Genomic DNA, 19,141 nt, shown 5'->3' with positions numbered 1-19,141 from the left:
TATTTCTGGTTTGACAAAACACCATCACAAAGCACAGCAGGGGGATTTACACCAGTTTATTAGGTACACCTGGCTAAACTAATGCAGTCTAACACAACAACCCTGCAACAAATCCTCCGTCATGAATGTTATAATGTTCAGGTCTGCTGAAACTGTTCTAGAGAGGTATAGATTGAACAGTATGGTCATTGTGGAGGATAGAGTTTGTGCTGTGATTGAATTGTATTTTATTATGCAGAGAGGTGTTTCTCTTATTTAGTCTACCCTCAATGATATAAATTGGGTGGACAAAATAATAGAAACACTTGCCAGCATAGCACAATTCAGTTCAGCAGCATCACAAACCACAGTTTCAACAAACGTGAACATTAGAAATTTCATGAAGGAGGATGTATTAGTTTTATTTAACTGCATTAGTTATAACGAGGTGTACCTAATAAACTGGCTACTGAGTGTATGTCAGAGTGTAGGATATGCACATAGAAGCCTGTACGGTCCCTCTCCACCAAGAGGGGAGACACCGCAGTCAGTGAGCCAAACAAAAGTTGGTTAAACTACCAAAAACTCAGCCTGAAGTTTTTATTGACTGCTGAAAGCTAAATGTTTGGGGACACTTCCCTAAGTTAATGAGCCCCACGAAATGAACTATGAAATAGGGAGTAACAAAGGAAAGGAAGGACATAACGAAATACATCATCCTCCGAGTGCAATTGTTCAGTATTAACACTGACAATAAGTCCAATAGGCTCACTTAATCACAAAAACACTAAGTTTGTGTTTCATGCTAATTCTAAGTCTGGTTTATTTTTATACTCAGGACCTTGGATTTCTTTTTTTTTTTTTTTTCTATAATTGACTTAAAAAGACTTTGTTGTGACTTTGTGACACTCTACTGCATTACTGCACAAGTTTCATGGTGAGTTGTAAGTAAGTTGTAAGTAGAATACATCATGACAAGAAAGAATTCAATCAATCAATCAATCAGTCTTTATTTATATGGCGAGACGCATTCCAGAAAGAGCAGGTCTAGACCAAACTCTTTGATTAAGAGAGATTGAAACAATTCCTGAAGCGATTCAGGAATTCAAAATTAAGGATTCAAGCACATGAGCAACCATCAGATATTAGATTAAAAAAACAGAAAATGTCCAAGGATAAACTTTTCCTTTTAAAAAAAACAACAACTAACAAAACACAGAGTGACTCATCCTCCTAATAGAGGATCTCGGTTACTACAGCTCTGCTCCCCTCTCTCCTCCCCCCTCCCACTCCCTGCTCCTCTCTCTCAGCTCGAGCCTGTCTTCCCCCTCTCTGCCTTCACTAGTTCTCCTCCCGAAACCTGCGCGAGGCGGCCACCGAGGCGCGAGGCGACTCCCCCCCTCTCCCCTCCACTTGAGTCAACATGGCTACAGTTGTAACCTCGACCAGATTCACAGACGAATATCAGCTGTACGAGGAACTCGGAAAGTAAGAGACCGTCACCACCGCTGCTGCTGCTGCTGCTGCTGCTCTTGTTGCATTCAGTCTGTGTGTGTGTGTGTTTCTCTCTTTCTCTCTTCTGTGTGTGTGTGTGTGTGTGTGTGTGTGTGTGTGTGTGTGTGTGTGTGTGTGTGTGTGTGTGTGTGTGTTTGCACGTTTTTCTCCCCTCTCCCGCCGCTGCTATTGTGCGCGTTTACTTCAGTGTTGACAAGGCAGGAGAGGGGCTGTCAAAAAAAAAAAAGAGAGATAAGAAAAAGAAAAGAAAAGAAAAAAACCAGGGAAGGGATTGGAGAGCCACCTTAGCGACAATAAGCTGCAGGCAGGTTCATGCTCGCACTACACAGGCTCGCATTTAATCCTGAACGCGTATTTAAAGGTGTATCGCACCGCCGTGTCTCTCTTTGCCACAGAAAAAGGTGTGAAACACCCGCGCAGGGCACCAACTTGTTTGTCAATTTATACGCAGGTTGCGCGCGTCGAAAAACTCGCCGTTGCGCGGTGGCATCCACGGGCTCCTGTTCAGTCATTCATCTGTCTCTGTTTTTGTGCATTTCTAAGCAGCACGCTGCAAGGCTACTGTATATGTCAAGCCCCTAAAAAAAAAAAAAAAAAAAAAAAAAAATGGCAAGGCAGTGGTGCAAATGAGACTGTGGCGGGTGCACATTTTGGCTGCCCCCGCTGCTGCATTCAGGATTAAAACATGAGAGGACTCATCGGTTACAGTGTGTATCCAGGCTACAAAGCCACTTTGTAACATCTAATCTCTGCGTGTGGCTAATAGAGCCGCTCCACCTCACCCATACATCCGACGGCGTGAGTTTAAAGGGGGCGTCTGTGCGCAAACTGAGGCTGAGAGGACACACGGTTAAATGGCAATTCTGTCCTCCTGTAGCCCTTCTCACGTTTCTCCCTGAGAGCTAATGACAGGGTCCTTTCACACTGAAACATGCACTGGTAGCCAAGACCTCTTCTCACATCTCATACTCAGAATATCAGACTGTATTAATTATGCATGCGGCTCCCTTTCCCCTCTCTTTTAGGTGTGTGTGATTAATGCCTTCAGTGTGTGACAAGTTCAGCACGCTTTCCCCAGTGGCGCACGAATGTAACGGAGAGTTTTGTAATGTTTGAAGTGCATTCACTGATTTCTCATCTGGGTTATCGATTTCTTCTGCTCCAGGGGTGCCTTCTCAGTTGTTCGCAGATGCGTCAAGAAGTCCACGGGCCAGGAGTATGCTGCTAAAATTATTAACACGAAAAAGCTCTCGGCCAGAGGTAAGAGCAGCAGATATCCTTTGTGTAACTCCGCATCACACTCGAGGAGCAGCATGAGTTGATGCAAACTGAAAGCTGGCCGCAGTAAGCTGATGTGTTTGCTCAGTGAAGTCAGTTGAACTGAAGGTTTGTTAGTTAATTTCCTTAAGAGCAGCGATCCAAGAATCTCCGTCCTGAGATTCCTGAAAAGCTGGAGGCCACTTGGCAGAGCTGGGCCGCTGCGGTTTAGGTCGCGCAGTGAGATTCAGTGGGCTTTGGCTGTTGTTTCGGTCTGGTGTGGTTACTGTTGGGCTCCTGCAAATGACTGCATGTGCACCAGTGTGACCTTTTATCCATGAATATCTATAACTCTTACAGAGACATAAAGGTTTACAACAAGGAAATGTGGGAACTCTGCAACATTGCAAAGCAGAAGTCACATAAAGAAAGAAACGACAATAGCAGTGAGACAGAAACCCCCCGTTAAGCCAAATGTACAGACAGACTTCCTGCTTCCACTTTGACCTACTGTGCTTACCGTAGTTGTGAGTGCACACAGTTTCCCCTCAGCTCCGTGTGTGTGCCCCTCTCACGGTATCGTGCATTCGAGTCACAGAGCTAAGCCTCCATTTTTCAGAATAATAAGTGACAACACAGGTCACTTATCAACACTTACTCCTGTTTTGATGGGTGGGAATGTTGAATGTTCAATCCACTGCACCAAAGAATTGATTTTTTAAAAATATTTCCTAAGTTACAATTCTTATTTCCAAATTCAGGTACATGGAAAGCACATCTCCCGACTCCATTATGTACAACACAACAAACAAGAAGTTCAAATTCATTTGAATGCACCCCATGTAGCTAATCCCAAACTGCAAGATCATTAATAGAAGATAATGACAAAGGCATCTGATAAAATGCTGAATAATTTTTTTGGACTGCTGTGGACCACGCTTGCCCCCAGCAGCTCTTTGCTTACAATCCTGCCCGAGCTTTGTCCCGTTTTACCTGCTTTTTGAGCACATGTATAAACTACATCAGGTGAAACTACGTCAGTGTTCCATATTTTGTCCGTAAACAGTGTCCCCGCTGCTTCACTCGAGTGACAAGTTTACATTACAAAGTTTTTGTGTGCATGTTGGAAATGCCTCCCGCTGGAGAACAAGGTTTTGCATATACAGTTACAATTTAGAGTTTGAACAGATCATCACAATTCAAACATTTGAATGGTAGTGTGAATTTAGGATAAGGACTGGCAGTCATATTACCAGCGTTTTAGTTATTCTCCTTTGTTTTTATGTCTAAACAAAGTGTTTTAGCTCATTTGGAAAAAACTCCTGTTTGATAATCCAAGTGCTCGGGTGTCTTGACCCGTCAGACTTTGCTGTGGTGATGTTGCCGTGTTTCCACATCTCAGTTATTATCCTACAGTGCAGTGCAGACAGTTCAGTTTTATGACGTTTGCTGTGCAGTTACTCTGTGTGTGTGTTTACATGCTGCAGTTTAGCACATGTTGAAATACCACCACCTGTGCTTGAGTGTTTGTGGCAGATTTGTTGTCCCTGTCATTAGTCTGCCCGTTTCGCTGTGTGCGTGTCATTCCTTCTGCCACGTAGCTGCATCCAAGCATTTTTGTCTGTTAATTGTTTTGGTTGTCACACGTGCTTGCCTTTTCCTCGCCATGCTCGCCGTTGATCGTTCACCGTATCTCTTCTCGTGTTGCTGTGTGAGCACGTCGCAGACTCTGCGTGTGCTCCATGTTTGTCAGACCAGGCCACCAAAGGTTGAGTGATGATATGAATTGCAGATCAGGGCCAGCTTCTGGACTGATTGGGCTGCTCTCTTCCCAAGGGATGCAGACTGAATTGCTCTGCCTCCCCCTCTGCCTCTCAGCCTTTCTTTCTACGTCTCTCTCAGACTCCCCCACCCCTGTCAGTTTCCTTCCTTTTTATGCTGTGTTCTCCCCTCTCTCTTCCCCTCCCGCCCTTTTCTGTAAACAAAAGATTGATTTGAGGAAAGATCGTAGAGACCCTTCTCACCAGGCGATTTCATCAAGTGTGTGTGCGTGTATTGTGTGGAGGGCTGTGTTGGCAGTGGTCTGGTGCCAGTAACCCGGCAACAGCAGGGGTGAAACTCTTCATCCCATAGGCTGTCTGGCAGAGAGACCGAGGTGTGTGCGTGTGTCGTGGTCACAAATCTCACAAAAACATACACACACACATCGACTGCTCTTTTCTCACTGAAAGCACAAACACATTTTTTCTCACCTACTTAACGTTTGTCACACTTTCTGTGTACAAGGTCGGGCTGAACAATTCATCAAATTTGGACTGCCGTTGTGATGTAATGGAATGCAATTTTCAAATCGCAAAAGCTGCGAATAAAAAAAATGTTTTTTTACGCTACACAATCTAAGACACCAGCAGGTTGGCCCTGTGGGTCATGTGCATACACACTGTGCTGTGCTCCAAGTGACGTGTGAGTGAGAGCAGATGAACAAAACCACATTGAAAACACCACACGCAGGCCTTGATGCTAGCAGTACTACTACCAAACACTAAAGAGCAGGAGGTGACCTTAGCACCAGAGGAATAGTTCGCTGGTTGTCTGCACCTGTTTTGCGTTTGAGAAGATGCTGGACCGTCAGGCGTTGTGCAGAACATTTATTGCTACTGAAGCTACAACACGAGGCAACGCTACAAATGTTTTCATCTAAATAAGCATCGTAAGGCAGCACATTGACGATTCCATGGCTAAAAACCAGGTTCCCTACCTCCTGGCAGAGATCGCTGACTGAAATGACTGCACTTTAGTTCATGTGATTTGTTACTGTAACTGAATGGAGATCACACAATGTTCACACGTTTTTTTTTGGTTTTTTTTCAGATTTTACTGAAAAGTTAAGTCATGATTACATTACATGTTTACAAGAACTGAAGTTACCAATATTCTTCTGACTGAAGGTTTTACAATTCGATTGATTTTACAATTCAGTAGCTAAATAAAGTTATGTTCTTTCTATTAACGCTTGCACAACTTCATCTCATTTCATCTTGACACGTTGGCTTGGCATATGAGATAGAGCAGGTCATGTGTTGAATATATTCAGTGTTGTGTTGTTCACACTATAGAATGATTTATTTCTTGTGTGTAGTGAATAATACAGAGGATAAGGAACTTACTGTATCACAATCGCAGTAATGGTTTAAATTAGATTATTTTCCCATATTGTTCAGCCCTAGTACAAAGCCTGTCTGTATACAGTTTCACATTGTGAAATACACACACATTAGTCTATCCTATAGTGAGCAGCGACTTTAACTATGTCGGTGCTGTGTTTGCTCAAACACACTTTTCTTAACCACACACACACACACCATGCCTATAGAGCTGATAGAAAGGGAAGGAGAACTATGGCACCTTTGTGTTAAAGAATGATTCTGTTTTATTACAACTTCAGTGTTATTTTCATAGTTTTGGCCCTTGTTTGTTTAGGTCATGATAGCACTCTGCTCGCCAAGTTAATTGCTGAGTTCTGGGAATGTAGCAACATTGCAAAGAAGTCAGCTGAAGCAAGAAGAACGAGCAGTCCGATGATCTGACAGGTTTCAAACAAAGCCTGCAGGCTAGCCAGATGGTTTTGGAGTGGAAAACAAAGACAAACTTTTACAATTATTACCCAAAGCCTCCACTGTGAACATCCATCACAGATTAGAAAACGTCACTTGGTACAACTTTGACCAACCATACTTTCCATAGTTTTGCATGCACACAGTTTTCTGAAGTCCATAGTATGTGCTTCGTTTCATTTGAGTCACAGAGCTGAGAATACACAGTCAGCTGGAAACATTGATCACAGTTTCTTCCGTTTAACTTCAGCCCAGGATCTGATCAGCTGTTAAGTTATGAAACTTTTCTGTAGTTGTAAAAAGGCAGAAAGTTTTATTTTTTTCCCCTTAAAGTGTGACAATGCTGCTCTGTGGTCCATTTGCCAAATTTCAATGCAGTGCACGATTTGCAATATCTCACGTTGATTTTAACATCTTTCACTAAACAAAACAAACACTGTACTTGTGACCCATGCATGAACATGCGGGAACCCTGTGGGACAAATGTATCAGCAATTTATGAGCACCAGTGACTTGTGTGAAACAGGATGCGGCCACCATCTGTATGTAGGCAGTGCTCACAAATTGCTTTTGTGAAATAGACCACTGATCGGTTACCACAAAGCAAGCATATGATATGATGATTGATCAATCATTGCCACCAGCTGAGCTGAATCAGAAACACCCCGCTCAGTTATCGATAATGAAATGAATATGTGGTCGAGACACAACCGTAATCAAATGCATGTCTTCATTTATTCAGTTGTCTCCATGACCAGACAAACGTTAATGCGTCAGGGCCGCCCAGCGCGCGCACACACACACACACACACACACACACACACACACACACACACACACACACACACACACACACACACACACACACACACACACACACACACACACAGCTCTGCTGCTGGCAGTTGGAGGTTCAGCACCTTGCTCTTTGGCACTTTGTACCACTGCAAGTTAACAGATCCACACATACTGTACATGTTTAGTCTGATCTCTGTTTGTGTGTTTCTTCTTAGTGTTTGCAAACACTGAAGGTACAGTTTATCGGCTTTGGTGGTTTGATGTCTGGGGAATGTTGGACTATCGCTTGTACTTATGAGTTGTGTGTTTCTTTGTGGTTGTGTGTGTGTGCGTAGGTGGGATTAAGCCCTATTCTCCGTGGCTCAGGGAGGGCACATTGGCTGGCGGTGAGGTCAGCGATTATGGCTGGGTCATGTGGCGTCACACGCATTCGCTCAAGCGGATACTCGCACATGCACACGTGGTCTGTCACTTCCACTGACATTTACACACGTGTGCATCGACAAAGACGCACACATTGTTAAGAAAACATTACATGTAGTACCTGTTGTATACCGTGATAGTATTGCATCTTTTAGAACCAAAGGTAATTTCAGTTTATGAATGAAGTATTCTACAAAAAAGATTTACAGATCACATTTAAAGGTTATAAAATGAACATATAACATAGGGAAAGGTGTGCACAACTGCACCCATGATGCAAAAGGAAACAGAAAAAGCAGAAGCATTGAGGACAGAAAACTACCACAGGCACACACTCCATAAATATGCTGTATTTGACTATGATATGCAAAGCTTAGTTTATACTGTACTGACGGGTGTCACAGTGGAATCATTTATTCACAAATTGATTTTCATCTCAAAAACCAGATCAACATTTTGGGAGTCAGATGAGAAGCTAGTTAGATTAGCCTAGCATAAAGACTGGAAACAGGGGGAAACGGCTAGTGTGAAGTTAAAATCTTCCAGCATCTCTAAACCTCAGTAATTAACACGTCATATCACATATGATTTTCTTTTTCAATCTGTACAAAAATGCAAGTGTAAAAATAACAATTTCCCATTTTACTGGAGTTTATTTCTTGGCCAGTCACAGTAACTTCCTGGAGTTTAAGCAGGTTGCTTGGCAACCGCTCAGAGCCAAGAAATCGTCCGGCAGATAAACCCCTGTTTTGTTTTTTTTTATGTTTTGAATAGCGGCCACTCAGATGTGTAAATGTTCTTGCTGTCCAATACTGTGACACTGACACTGTAATAGTGCATTTCACAAGTGATTCTAGCATCAGTTTACAGAAGTAGATAATCACAGTTATTGTTAGCCTGAGGCAGCAGTGACTATCTGATAAAAATCATGGGAAGCAGAAGTCAAGGAGGGAAGTGTGCTCATGAGCTGTTACTTTTGCTTTAGTGGTCGAGAGCTCTCACATGCTTTTATGATGAAAAGAGATCAAGTGTTCTCCTTTCACTGACTTTTGAGATGAGCCATGACTTCTCTACATCTCATGTCTCTTGAATCCATTTGTAGAAAGATAAAGTACCAGACGTCAGTGGTTCGATTTTTAAGAATACAATAAAGGGAAGTTTGGTAGATATTTTCATATCTCTGTCCTGACAGTAGGTTCATTACAGTAGCTCATCTCATTGTGTAAAACCCAAACCTTGCAAATCTACATGTATATTAGCAAGTCAGCATTTGCTCTTGCCCACTCAGCTTCCGTCCGCAGCTTTCCATTTATGGAGCTCACTGTCATCATCACCAGTCTTGTACTTTTACTGCATCCACTAATGGTGTTGCAGTAAATCTTCTAATACATGTTCTGGTAAATGAAACAAAATGGACACTAGTGACAACAACACTGAGTCACATGGGAAATTTTGAAGAAAATCTTTAAAAAAAAAACTCAAAGGATTGTGTTGATGGAACCAGTAAGGGGATGAACTACAACCCAGGAAAGCTGGTTTTAATAATGTATACATGAGTAACAGTTCCTGTAGTTTATAGGAATATGTGACAGGTTTTGCAACTCAAATTTATCACAGTGACAATCATCGTGCTCTCTTTGCCACAGTTGCAAACATTAGAACTGGGTCGTTCACTTTCTGAACTATCAACAGGGAATGTTTGTTGGTACATATTTGATTGACTGGATGACACACTGCACTGTATTGCTGCAAAAGTTGACTCTGGTTCAACTTTTGTACTGGAACTTCATTAAGTCAGTGATCCCATTGAAATGAAGACTGACGATGGGGTGTGTCACTCAGTTAATGCCTGTCTGAACATGGCCGGTTAATTAAGGGTCAATTGATCAGCTAATCGTTTCAGCTTTAGATTTGACTTTAGTGGTTACTGGCCATTAGTGGCCCTCATGTCTTTAATCTTTTTTGACAACATTTTTTTTTTTTTTTAATTATTTATTAGTTTTACATTTTGAAATCTACACACCAGCTCAGATTCATACACACAACACCAGAGGTATCCCTGCAGCATGATGGTATAGACACCAGGCTCTATGTGGTTCAGGTTGGGATCCCAAATTATATAGAATTGGTCTTTTTATTTGAGTGTAACAAGCGTGTAAGCTACTCTACAGGCACTAAATGAAATAGCACTCTCTGCCAGCCTTTATTAGTTGGTACTTTGTCATTAATCCGCTGCAATAAAATGCTGCATAAGTAAGAATAAAGCACAATGTCTTGTTTGATGTCACATACCCGCTTGGGAGACCCAGGATTAGTGGTATTGTATCCATCTCTAGTTCCAAACACAATATTTATCTGTTTCAGGTAGCACATCGGACCTGTTCTTTTGCAGCTTACGACATGACTAGAGTACCAGTAGATTTAAGGCACATGATTGAAAGAGCAGGGCTGAAATGATGCCTACGCATGGGGGATATATGCATGCTGTGATCATGGCTTTGATAAATTTGTCCCTTCGTTTGGCTTTGCACAAGTTGGCACTCTTAAGCAAAGTGCCCATCCGTCTGTAATACCTTTGGGTCAGTGTCGTGCCGTTTTTGATTGTGTTACTTGTTACTTAGAGCTGAAAGGTTTGTCCATGAATAAAAAAAAAGGCAACTGTATTGATAACCAGTGAATGGTTTCAGTCAAAAATGCCTAAAACTCTGTGGTTTCAGCTTCTCAAATATGAATATTTGCTGCATTTCTCAGCAGTTAATTGAATTCAGGCACAGTATTGAATGTAGGTCACCCACGTTTTGGCAACACTTGGAGCCCAATACACAATTACTGTGGTTATGTGTGTAAAACGGAAGAAAATAGACTTGAAGCGTAAAAATATGCGTCGGGTTGCGTTCACCAGTGTATAGAGCGAGTGAAACGCGGATCGATTTAAATATGAGTGCATCAGGCGCGCTCGAGACGGACGATGTGGCTGAAACTCTTTCTGTGTAGACGCTCCACAACACCCAAAGGAAACACTGTTGACAGTATGATCCATCTCAACAGTGTTTAATGTTATTTTTAGCTACAATTATGTGTCACGCATTGTGTCGCACAGCGAAGTGAGTGTATTTTTACCCTGTTATTAGGTAAGGCCTTGTGATGTCAGGGAAAGAGAGAAGGAGGAAGAGGGGGAGGCTGGCGGCACTCGTCCCACTGTTGAATTATTGAGGTGCAAGGCTGCTCAGCTCGCACTGAACATAGACCAGAGCTGAAGAGTGGACCGTCAGACGGCTTTTCTTTGCTTCTTTTCTTCATCTAATTTTCTTTCACGTGTCTTATTGCTCCTTCAGCCACCATTCCCTTCCTTTTTTGCATCTTTCGCTCTTTTGCCATTTCTTCCCCCCTCTTTCTAGTCATCTTCTCCCCTCTCCCCTCTCTGGAAAGCTGCCCCATCGCAGACCATTCAAGTACACAACGCGTGTGTGTGTATGTATGTGTGTGTGTTCAGGCTTTTGGTGGGCTTCTAGTGCACTTGCTGGAGGCTGATTGGTGGAGGGCAGATAAACGTAGCAGCGCTGTGCGGTGAATGTTTAATGGGTCCAACTGTGAATATTTGATGAGAAGGAGAGAGGGAACGAATCACTATATGGAAAGAAAAAGATGTAGATATGGAAAGAGAAAGTGAGATGGTCAGGGATATATGCTCCAAAGCAGAAATAGTGGATTGTAACACATGCACGGACTTCACACAGCATGCAAACCATCCTCGTTTGTTATCAAGGCTTTGTGTGTGTGTGTGTGTGTGTGTGTCCTGAGGTTCAGTGTATTTTTCCAGGACTCTCCTCCTGTCATATTCATCTTGCCCTCTTTTTCTTCCCTATCGGCTCATCATTATCCCCCCTGTCTGAAGCATATGGCATCATGTGGGAGCCAACTTGAATAAAATTTTCATTTGTCATGCAGTGCTGGACAAGAACAGGGGATGCTGATAGAGATTGTTTCTTTCAAGGGGATTTGTCAGTAGAAAGTGATTCTCCAGCTAATGATAGGAAATGTAGATAAAATACTAATAGTAAGGCTGCAACTAATTAGTTTGTTTTGGTAAAATGTCAGAAGATAATAAGAAGTGCCAAATGCCCATGTTGAAATATTTCACTTTCTGACCAATGCTCTAAACCAGATAGATAAAACAAAGAATTTGAAGACATCATCTTGATATTTTTTTTTACTATTTTCTGATATTCTATAAACAAAACAATCAATTAAAGGAGAAAATAACCGGCGGATTCATTGAAAACTGATGCTCTATGGAAACTAGAAAGTTTCAAAGGGAAGGCTGCCTGCCAACACTTCACTAGATTACATTACATTAGAGTGTCTCAGGTGTGTGTCCATCCGTGTGTGTGTGTGTGTGTGTGCTCCCTTGTCACTTGCTGTCACGTCAGTCATTCACGGGGTCTTGTTTGCCTGTCCCGTTTCTGACAGTGGCAGCAGATTTTGTTCACGTGTGGAGCTTGAAGAACGCCCTTGACTGAAAAACATTACGCAGACAGGAGTGTGCAGATGCTCATACTATAATTTCTGATGTATTCTGGCTCCAACAGTTTGAATAAACCTTTATCTCATGCAAGAAACTTCCTCACTTCTGAGTAGCTCTCTGTCACCAGTTTCTTTTTTTTCTTTAATTCGTATGTAGTGCCTTAGATGTCACATTGGAGAAACTGTGATTGACATTTTTCAGTGTTTTGTGACATTTTGCAGAGTTAATAATCAAGAACCACATAAGCAGATACATACATACACACACAGTGAAAGAACAGTGAACAGTGAAACACTGCTGTCTTCTAAATAGAGAAGTTTTTTATTGAGATTATTTATTGCGACAGTTGGAAGATTGAAAAGGCAATAAAGCAGTGCACACACATGGGAGAGGCATCCAGCAATAATGTGTGTGTCTGTGTGTGTGTGTGTGTGTGTGACAACGAGATCACACCACACTAGCAGTGCTCTCACCTAAGACGCCTCCAAATTTTACTATTTCTAACATTTCTTTCTCTCTCTATCTCTTTACCTCATAACATTTTTACCTTAAAGTCTTGCATGTGCACAGATTCCCTAAATGTAAATGTAAAGAGCTAAATGTAAAGCTATTTTTCTTCTGTTTTAACTGATTTTTGAAAGGGTTGAATGTTGCAGGTGTTTTCATGGAAGGAAGGAAGGAAGGAAAGGAGAAGGTAAGATAGCAAGGAAGGAAATAAGGTGGTAAGGAAAGAAGTAGTTCAGGAGGAAAGGAAGGAAGGAAGCAACAAGGTAATGAAGTAATGGGATAGCGAGGTAATAACTAGAACGCCACTGCCTGTGGCTCTGCAGGCTCTTCAGACATGCTGGGGGATAATGCACTCCTGATCACACACTCACTGTAATGCTGTCAATCAAGCAGCTGGCCTCCATGGTAACATGCGTCCTGTTCTTCGCACCAGTCAAGACTACACAAACTTGGTCACCCTGTTCACTGGGTGTCATGTACTCTGAGGAGTAACAGTGCAGTCGGGAGTCACCATGTAAATCGCAAGTCCTTCACCCTGAGGAGACTTTTTCAGATCACCCAGCTGTCAATCAGACAAGTTGATGTTTTGCAGAAAATGTCTCAGAAAAATTTGACTTTTTGTTTATACTTTGATTCTGTTGGCTTTAATCTGACAGCAGTCATTGGAGGAAAATGCGTTTTAAGCTTCAGGGATTCAATTCACCAAATAACTGAAACTTAAATAAAATTTGTTTGGTTTATGATTTCATAGTTGGTGAGGGGAGTAGTGGTGGGCTGAAAAGTAAAAAGTGAGAGACTCAGGTGTCTAAGCTAATATGGAGCATGAATCGGAGATTGAATAGGTGAGCATGAATATATGAAGCCCTTAGAGTTGTGGGAGCAAGTCAACTTGAAAATATTTCAGGTCTTGCACAGGATGGAGGGTTTGAATACTTTGGCCTGTTATGGTTGCCTTAATATTTCATTTATTTTGATATTTCATACTGCATACTGTATTATTATGAGCCTCAGTTAACTTCTTTCACCGCATCACTCTTACACTCTCAATTCACTCAGTAATCTCCCTTTTAAAGGTGGCTATTGTTTATTCATGCTACAGTCCACAATGTGTCACTTTGCATATCTGATCATTTTATTGGTGTATGCTTTTGACTGTTCATTTAACAGAATGCAAACCAGGTGTAATATAACCAGAGCTAAGACACCCCGCTGACATCACAATTTGGCTCCAAATGCAAAGAAACACATGGAACATACACTGATCTTTGTAAATATTTGTTAACCTTTTGTTCACCTTTATCTCCATTTACACTAAAGGTTCTTTGCACAAGGCTACTGTTTTCCCAAGAGCAGGATGTTTGTCCAGCCACACACAAACACACACCCATAGTCTATAACACACACACACACCGTTTATTGTTCTCTTTTCTGTGAGATGCCTTGTCAGCGATGTCTGTTTAATAGTAGTTTGACTTTAGCAACTGACACCTGCTTGCAGGCTCTATAACAAATTAAGATTATTTGATAATCCCTGTTGAAAGATGCTCTTCAGCGTTAAAAACTGTTTGTAATATCCCAATAAATTTGTTCAATGGAGTTGACATAATTTGGTGGAAGTGTTTACTCCTGTTGATTGGTACTCCATTGGCACAGTTGGTGCATTTGTGTTTGCTTCCAAGGTTACAATCAAAACATCCTTTCATAATAAAAGTCTTCTAACAATCTAATCTCAATCCCATTCTGGGTTTGCTGCCTTGACACACTTTTTGCGAAGGCTTTAGAGGAGTGAAGCACAACCTCCACTTGACCACCAATGGATTAAAATTACAAAATGAGCTGCCACAATTTTCCAATGATGCAGAACTAGATTTAGATGAAAAAATAGTAGCAAAAAATAATCCATTCAGACCTGTGCAGCTATAGAGGAAAAAACACACTCCTCAGAGGAACACACACACAGCTCATTGCTTACACAAAGCAGACTGTACTTTGTCAAGTCAAGCCCATACAACATCTGATCCTGTGTGTTAAGACTGGTCTTGGCACACACAGCAAACTGATTGGCAAAAGGAAACTAATGTCTTCATTTGCTTTTGAGGGGGATTAACTCGCACAGACTGTACAACTATCACTGCTCAGCTGTCAGACGTGATCTGTGTCAGCTGTCACTCTTTGCACAGCTTTACTGGTTGTATTCAATTCTTGTTGTACTGTGGCTGTGCGCTCATGTGTGTCGCTTCATGTCTTACCAAAACGACTGGCAGTCTAAGCGCACAATGGAGGTCATTATCCCTTCACTCAGGGAATAACCAAGAGATAAGTCCGATTGTGTGTGTGTTTGATCATCTCTCATAGCTGGTCATTGTCAGGGTTGAAGCATGTCTCCGGGGAACAGCCTTTCATCAGTGATTAGTTATCACCACTGGAGGATCAAGGCTGCACTCTGACACATCAAGGCTGGGAACCCGGGCACTGTTATTTATGTACTGGAATAAAGGTGCCAGTGTTTGCCTCCAGTTCTATTCTTAGTACTAATTTGGGTGTCATCACCACACAATTTTTTAAACATTCCTCGGGCCACTAGCTTATCTCAGCTGCAAAATTAGCATGCAGTATTGGAAACACTGCCGTCATATATTACATTCTCCTCTAAAAGCTGGTATCCAAGTGTGACCGGCACAAATAAATAATGGTAGGTTGTTGATAAAAGCCAGGTAAAAAACATTAAGGGTAAGTGATCTGTTGTCAAGTTGTTAACATGGTAAATTAAGCATAATGTTTATTTCCATAGCACTAAAAGAGTACTCCACTGGTTTAGCATCGCACTCCTATAACGTCGTTGGACTCACGATTGACAACAGAGATGAGGAGCAGGCAAAATAAAAGTATTTAGGCTGTGAAGATGAAAGAGTAGAGACGTATGAGACGTATTGCCTCTTAATTAAGCAAAATAAAACTGTATGACTGTATCACCTCAGTATAGTGGCCCTGAGAGCTCAACGCACTGCAACAACAGCCAAATGCGAAATCATCCACAACACGAATGCCTCCTGCTGTTGTCTTTTTTAAGCTTTTGCGTTTGTGTTTTCCATTGTCGCAGTGCGTTGAGCTCTCAGGGCCACGTCAATGTCTGAAACTGTATTCGCATTCTCCAAACCAAATGAACTCTGTACAGTTGCTGATTTAAACAGGGTCATGCTCACAGCTCACACAGCTCTAATGCTGATAAGCTTTCAAATGCACTTAAGGACATGTGGCACGGTGAACTGGCAGAGTAGTTGTGATGAATCTAATTTACCTTTTAATCTCATGATGTATTTGCTTAGCCTCAGTGCAATGCAGTTGAGATAACAGGAGGGGAAAGCAGGACTTGTACAGTAGCAATGGATGAAACCACAGAAGGTGGCTGCTGTTTATGTTTAGAGGTGTTATTACTTCTGCTATGATGTCAGTGTTTTCACTTTCACTATTGGAAGGACTGACAAACTTTTACGTGCTGTACAGCTTTCTGTTGTGATCCATTGGTTTAAAAGAACAGTAGAACTAAGAACATTAGTTTGGGGTCACTGGGCAAAAATGATGAGATGATGGTGCAGTACTAATGCCCGGATTTTCTCAGTTCAAATTGAATGAACAATTGAGGTTGAAAAGGGATTCTGCACAGCGCCAGAATACACTTATACAAAATATTTTCCCTGTGGTGATGATGGTGTTGGCCTGTTGATCCAACAGTTCAAAGTAAAACTTCTCCCATTGAATGGAGTGCTATTGAAACCAATGACATTCATCTAATGCACCAAATGGTCGTAATCTTTACTTGTCCAACACTTACCGTCACTTAAAGTTACCTTTTAAAAGGAATCACCATTAGCCTAAGCTGCTAAACTTTATTATGTTAGCATGCTTACAGGTAACACTTAAATAGATTTGTTGGGTATCGTCTTAAAAGCGCATTTTATGTTTTGCATAGACGGTGTCAGGTTAACTCTTAAGGCCTGGATCAGCCTGAAAGTGAAAGCCCCCCAAATGAAGCAACTGCCTTTTATATCTTGTAATTAAAACTCATTAGAATAAGCGTTTGCACATAAACTGTAAGTTGAGCTAATGGTGTTTGCGTTTCCACCGCACCTCAAAGTTGAGTAATTGTGCCGTAAGTAATTCATTTCAGCAATTAAGGTGAAAAAATTTACCACTAACTGAGAAACAACAATATAGCGATGTTTGAACAAACTCTATCTGATGGATGTGGCGGCAGCGGCGATGTTAATATGTGAAGAATCTTTGAATAGTTAACTGATTATCGAATAGTAGAAGCTTACAATCCGGACAAAGGTGTAGTGGCTCTGAAAGAGTAGCCTTACTACTCACTTTACCGCTCTACCAATGCTGATGTTAAGAACATAAGCAAATACAGTTATCAGTTTGAGATTACATTATTAAAATATCAGTCAAATGTCAGTGTATGAAACGTGAAAGAGCTGCAACTAGTAATCAATTTGTTTATCCATACAAAATTAATGGCCAACTCTTTTGATGATTGATTAACCTTCATGTCAATTTTCAAGCAATTTTCCCCTTTTTTATACCAATGATCCAAACCCAGAAATGTTACATTTTACAATAATTTTAAACAAGTAAATACCACACAGAATAATAAAGTAATCAACTCCTCTCCTTTTTTTTTGCTGGAACTGCAAAGACGTTTCTTAGAAGTGACAAATTGCTGCTTTTGTTTGTCATACATTATAGTAAAGACATCTGATGATGTCATATTGTGTTTTATAATATTTGGGATGAATATATCAGTTTTTTGATGTTTTATAGAGCAAATGATTAATCAGTTCATCAAGAAAATCATTACTTGCTGCCCCACATAAATAATTCATTTATTTCCAACACATTGGGGATTTTATGGAATAAACCTAGTCAGTTAAAGGAATTTTAATAAAAACCAAGCAGTAAAACCATGCAATATTTTTGATATTTCTATTTTCTCCTCAGACAATAATAACCTTGAAGTTTGGGATTACCTGAAAAATCAGTCGTGTGGCCAATTTAGTTCATTTAAGAAACAGCCTCTTCCAGCCCTGCCTTGTGTACTCCAGCAAATGTCTTGATTATCCCATAACAGCACTGACTTACTAGCTAGCTGGCGTGTGCACGGTCAGCAGTAAATCCACAGTGTGTATGTACTGCTGTAAACAGAGGTGTTAAGCCTGGCAGCATTCACTGAGATGTTGATTACATTGTTAGGATTTGATTTTAAGGGCTGCAACTCATTATTGTTTCAATTATTAATCTTGTTATGTCCTTGTTTAATTATCTGGTCTATACAATTGCTATCCTTAAATCTAAATTTCATTACATTTGGCACAACGGTCCACTTGGACTCAAGGATGAACTGATCAGATTTTGGTGCTCAAAAGTCACTGCAACCTCACTGAACATGCGTTTGTCCATAACTCAAGAATTCATACACTAATTATGACGACATTTCACACACATGTCTTAATAGGATAAAGTGATGATGTTTTATATCCAAAAGGTCAATTTTACTGTGACATCATAAACACTTTTCTGGCCATTATTCAGCAACACAGTTAAAGGGAGATTGTTGCTGTATTTCATAAATGTTCAGACACTGAGTGGTGACACTGATCTTGGGTCTAGACGGACAACTTGACTGGTTTGCTAAAGCTTACAATTGAATAGCTGGAACTAAATGTATATAAAAGAGAATTTTTGCTTGAAAAATTACACAACCAATCTATTTAAAAATGTTGTTGATTAATTCTCTTGATTGACTAATTGACTAAGCTCTAGACTACTCCGTTAATATTAGCTATATTTGTATAATGTACAATGTACAATTGTACAATGACTTGAAATTTCCCCATTGTGGGATAAATAAAGGAATATCTTATCTTATCTTATTTCTTTTAGTGGCGGTGGATGTCTCCCATTACTGTTGTTTTAAAGAGCTACCAGCAGCCTTTCAGGCAAAGGTCAGGACCACAAAAATAACCTCATTCCACCTCGACATCCTCCTCCTACTGGAGAGTGTTACTGTTACTGCTGGCTGCTGCCCTCCCAAACTCCCCCAGATTTTGGGATCATAAAGAAAAGTCCATACACTGCAGTGTCCCCACAGGATAACGTTTAAAGTAGGTAAAGCTGTTGCCATAGTTGTTCTCCTGTTGGTCAGAGTGATTTTTTTCTCACTAAACGCTGTAAGAGGTCCTGGCAGGGACACACAGACGCTTTTCACAATGCTGCACAGCAACCTGATGTTAATAGTCTCTCCCAGCAGTCTGTTTAAGCTTCATTTAATGGCCCAACTTAACACTCACAGGATGCCACACACACTGACTGAACACAGTTTCCTTTAGCATGCAGAACATGATGCAGAACAGAGAACATTATGGCAAAAAACAAAATGAGAGAGAGAAGAAGGATATACAGTGTGTCACTACATGTTTTGGTTGAGCTACTCTGATACCTCTCAGACCCCAACTCACACAAA

General features: G+C 41.1%; 1 protein-coding gene across 9 annotated transcripts in view; it reads left to right on the top strand.

The window, feature by feature from the left end:
- Nucleotides 1–1,289: 1,289 nt before the first annotated feature.
- The window catches only part of LOC139210698 (calcium/calmodulin-dependent protein kinase type II subunit gamma), a 64,725-nt gene continuing 46,873 nt past the window's right edge, over nucleotides 1,290–19,141 (top strand). For all 9 annotated transcript variants that reach the window (XM_070840825.1, XM_070840824.1, XM_070840820.1 and 6 more), the window contains exons 1-2: nucleotides 1,290–1,467; nucleotides 2,660–2,754. In XM_070840825.1, coding sequence (XP_070696926.1) covers nucleotides 1,403–1,467; nucleotides 2,660–2,754 — 160 coding nt within the window. In that variant the 5' untranslated portion in view covers nucleotides 1,290–1,402. The remainder of the gene's footprint in view (nucleotides 1,468–2,659; nucleotides 2,755–19,141) is intronic.

The sequence above is a fragment of the Pempheris klunzingeri genome, chromosome 12, assembly GCF_042242105.1.
Source record: "Pempheris klunzingeri isolate RE-2024b chromosome 12, fPemKlu1.hap1, whole genome shotgun sequence".
Taxonomy (NCBI): domain Eukaryota; kingdom Metazoa; phylum Chordata; class Actinopteri; order Acropomatiformes; family Pempheridae; genus Pempheris; species Pempheris klunzingeri.
The sequence above is the reverse complement of the archived record's forward strand: the minus strand, read 5'-3'. Positions and strand labels throughout refer to the sequence as shown.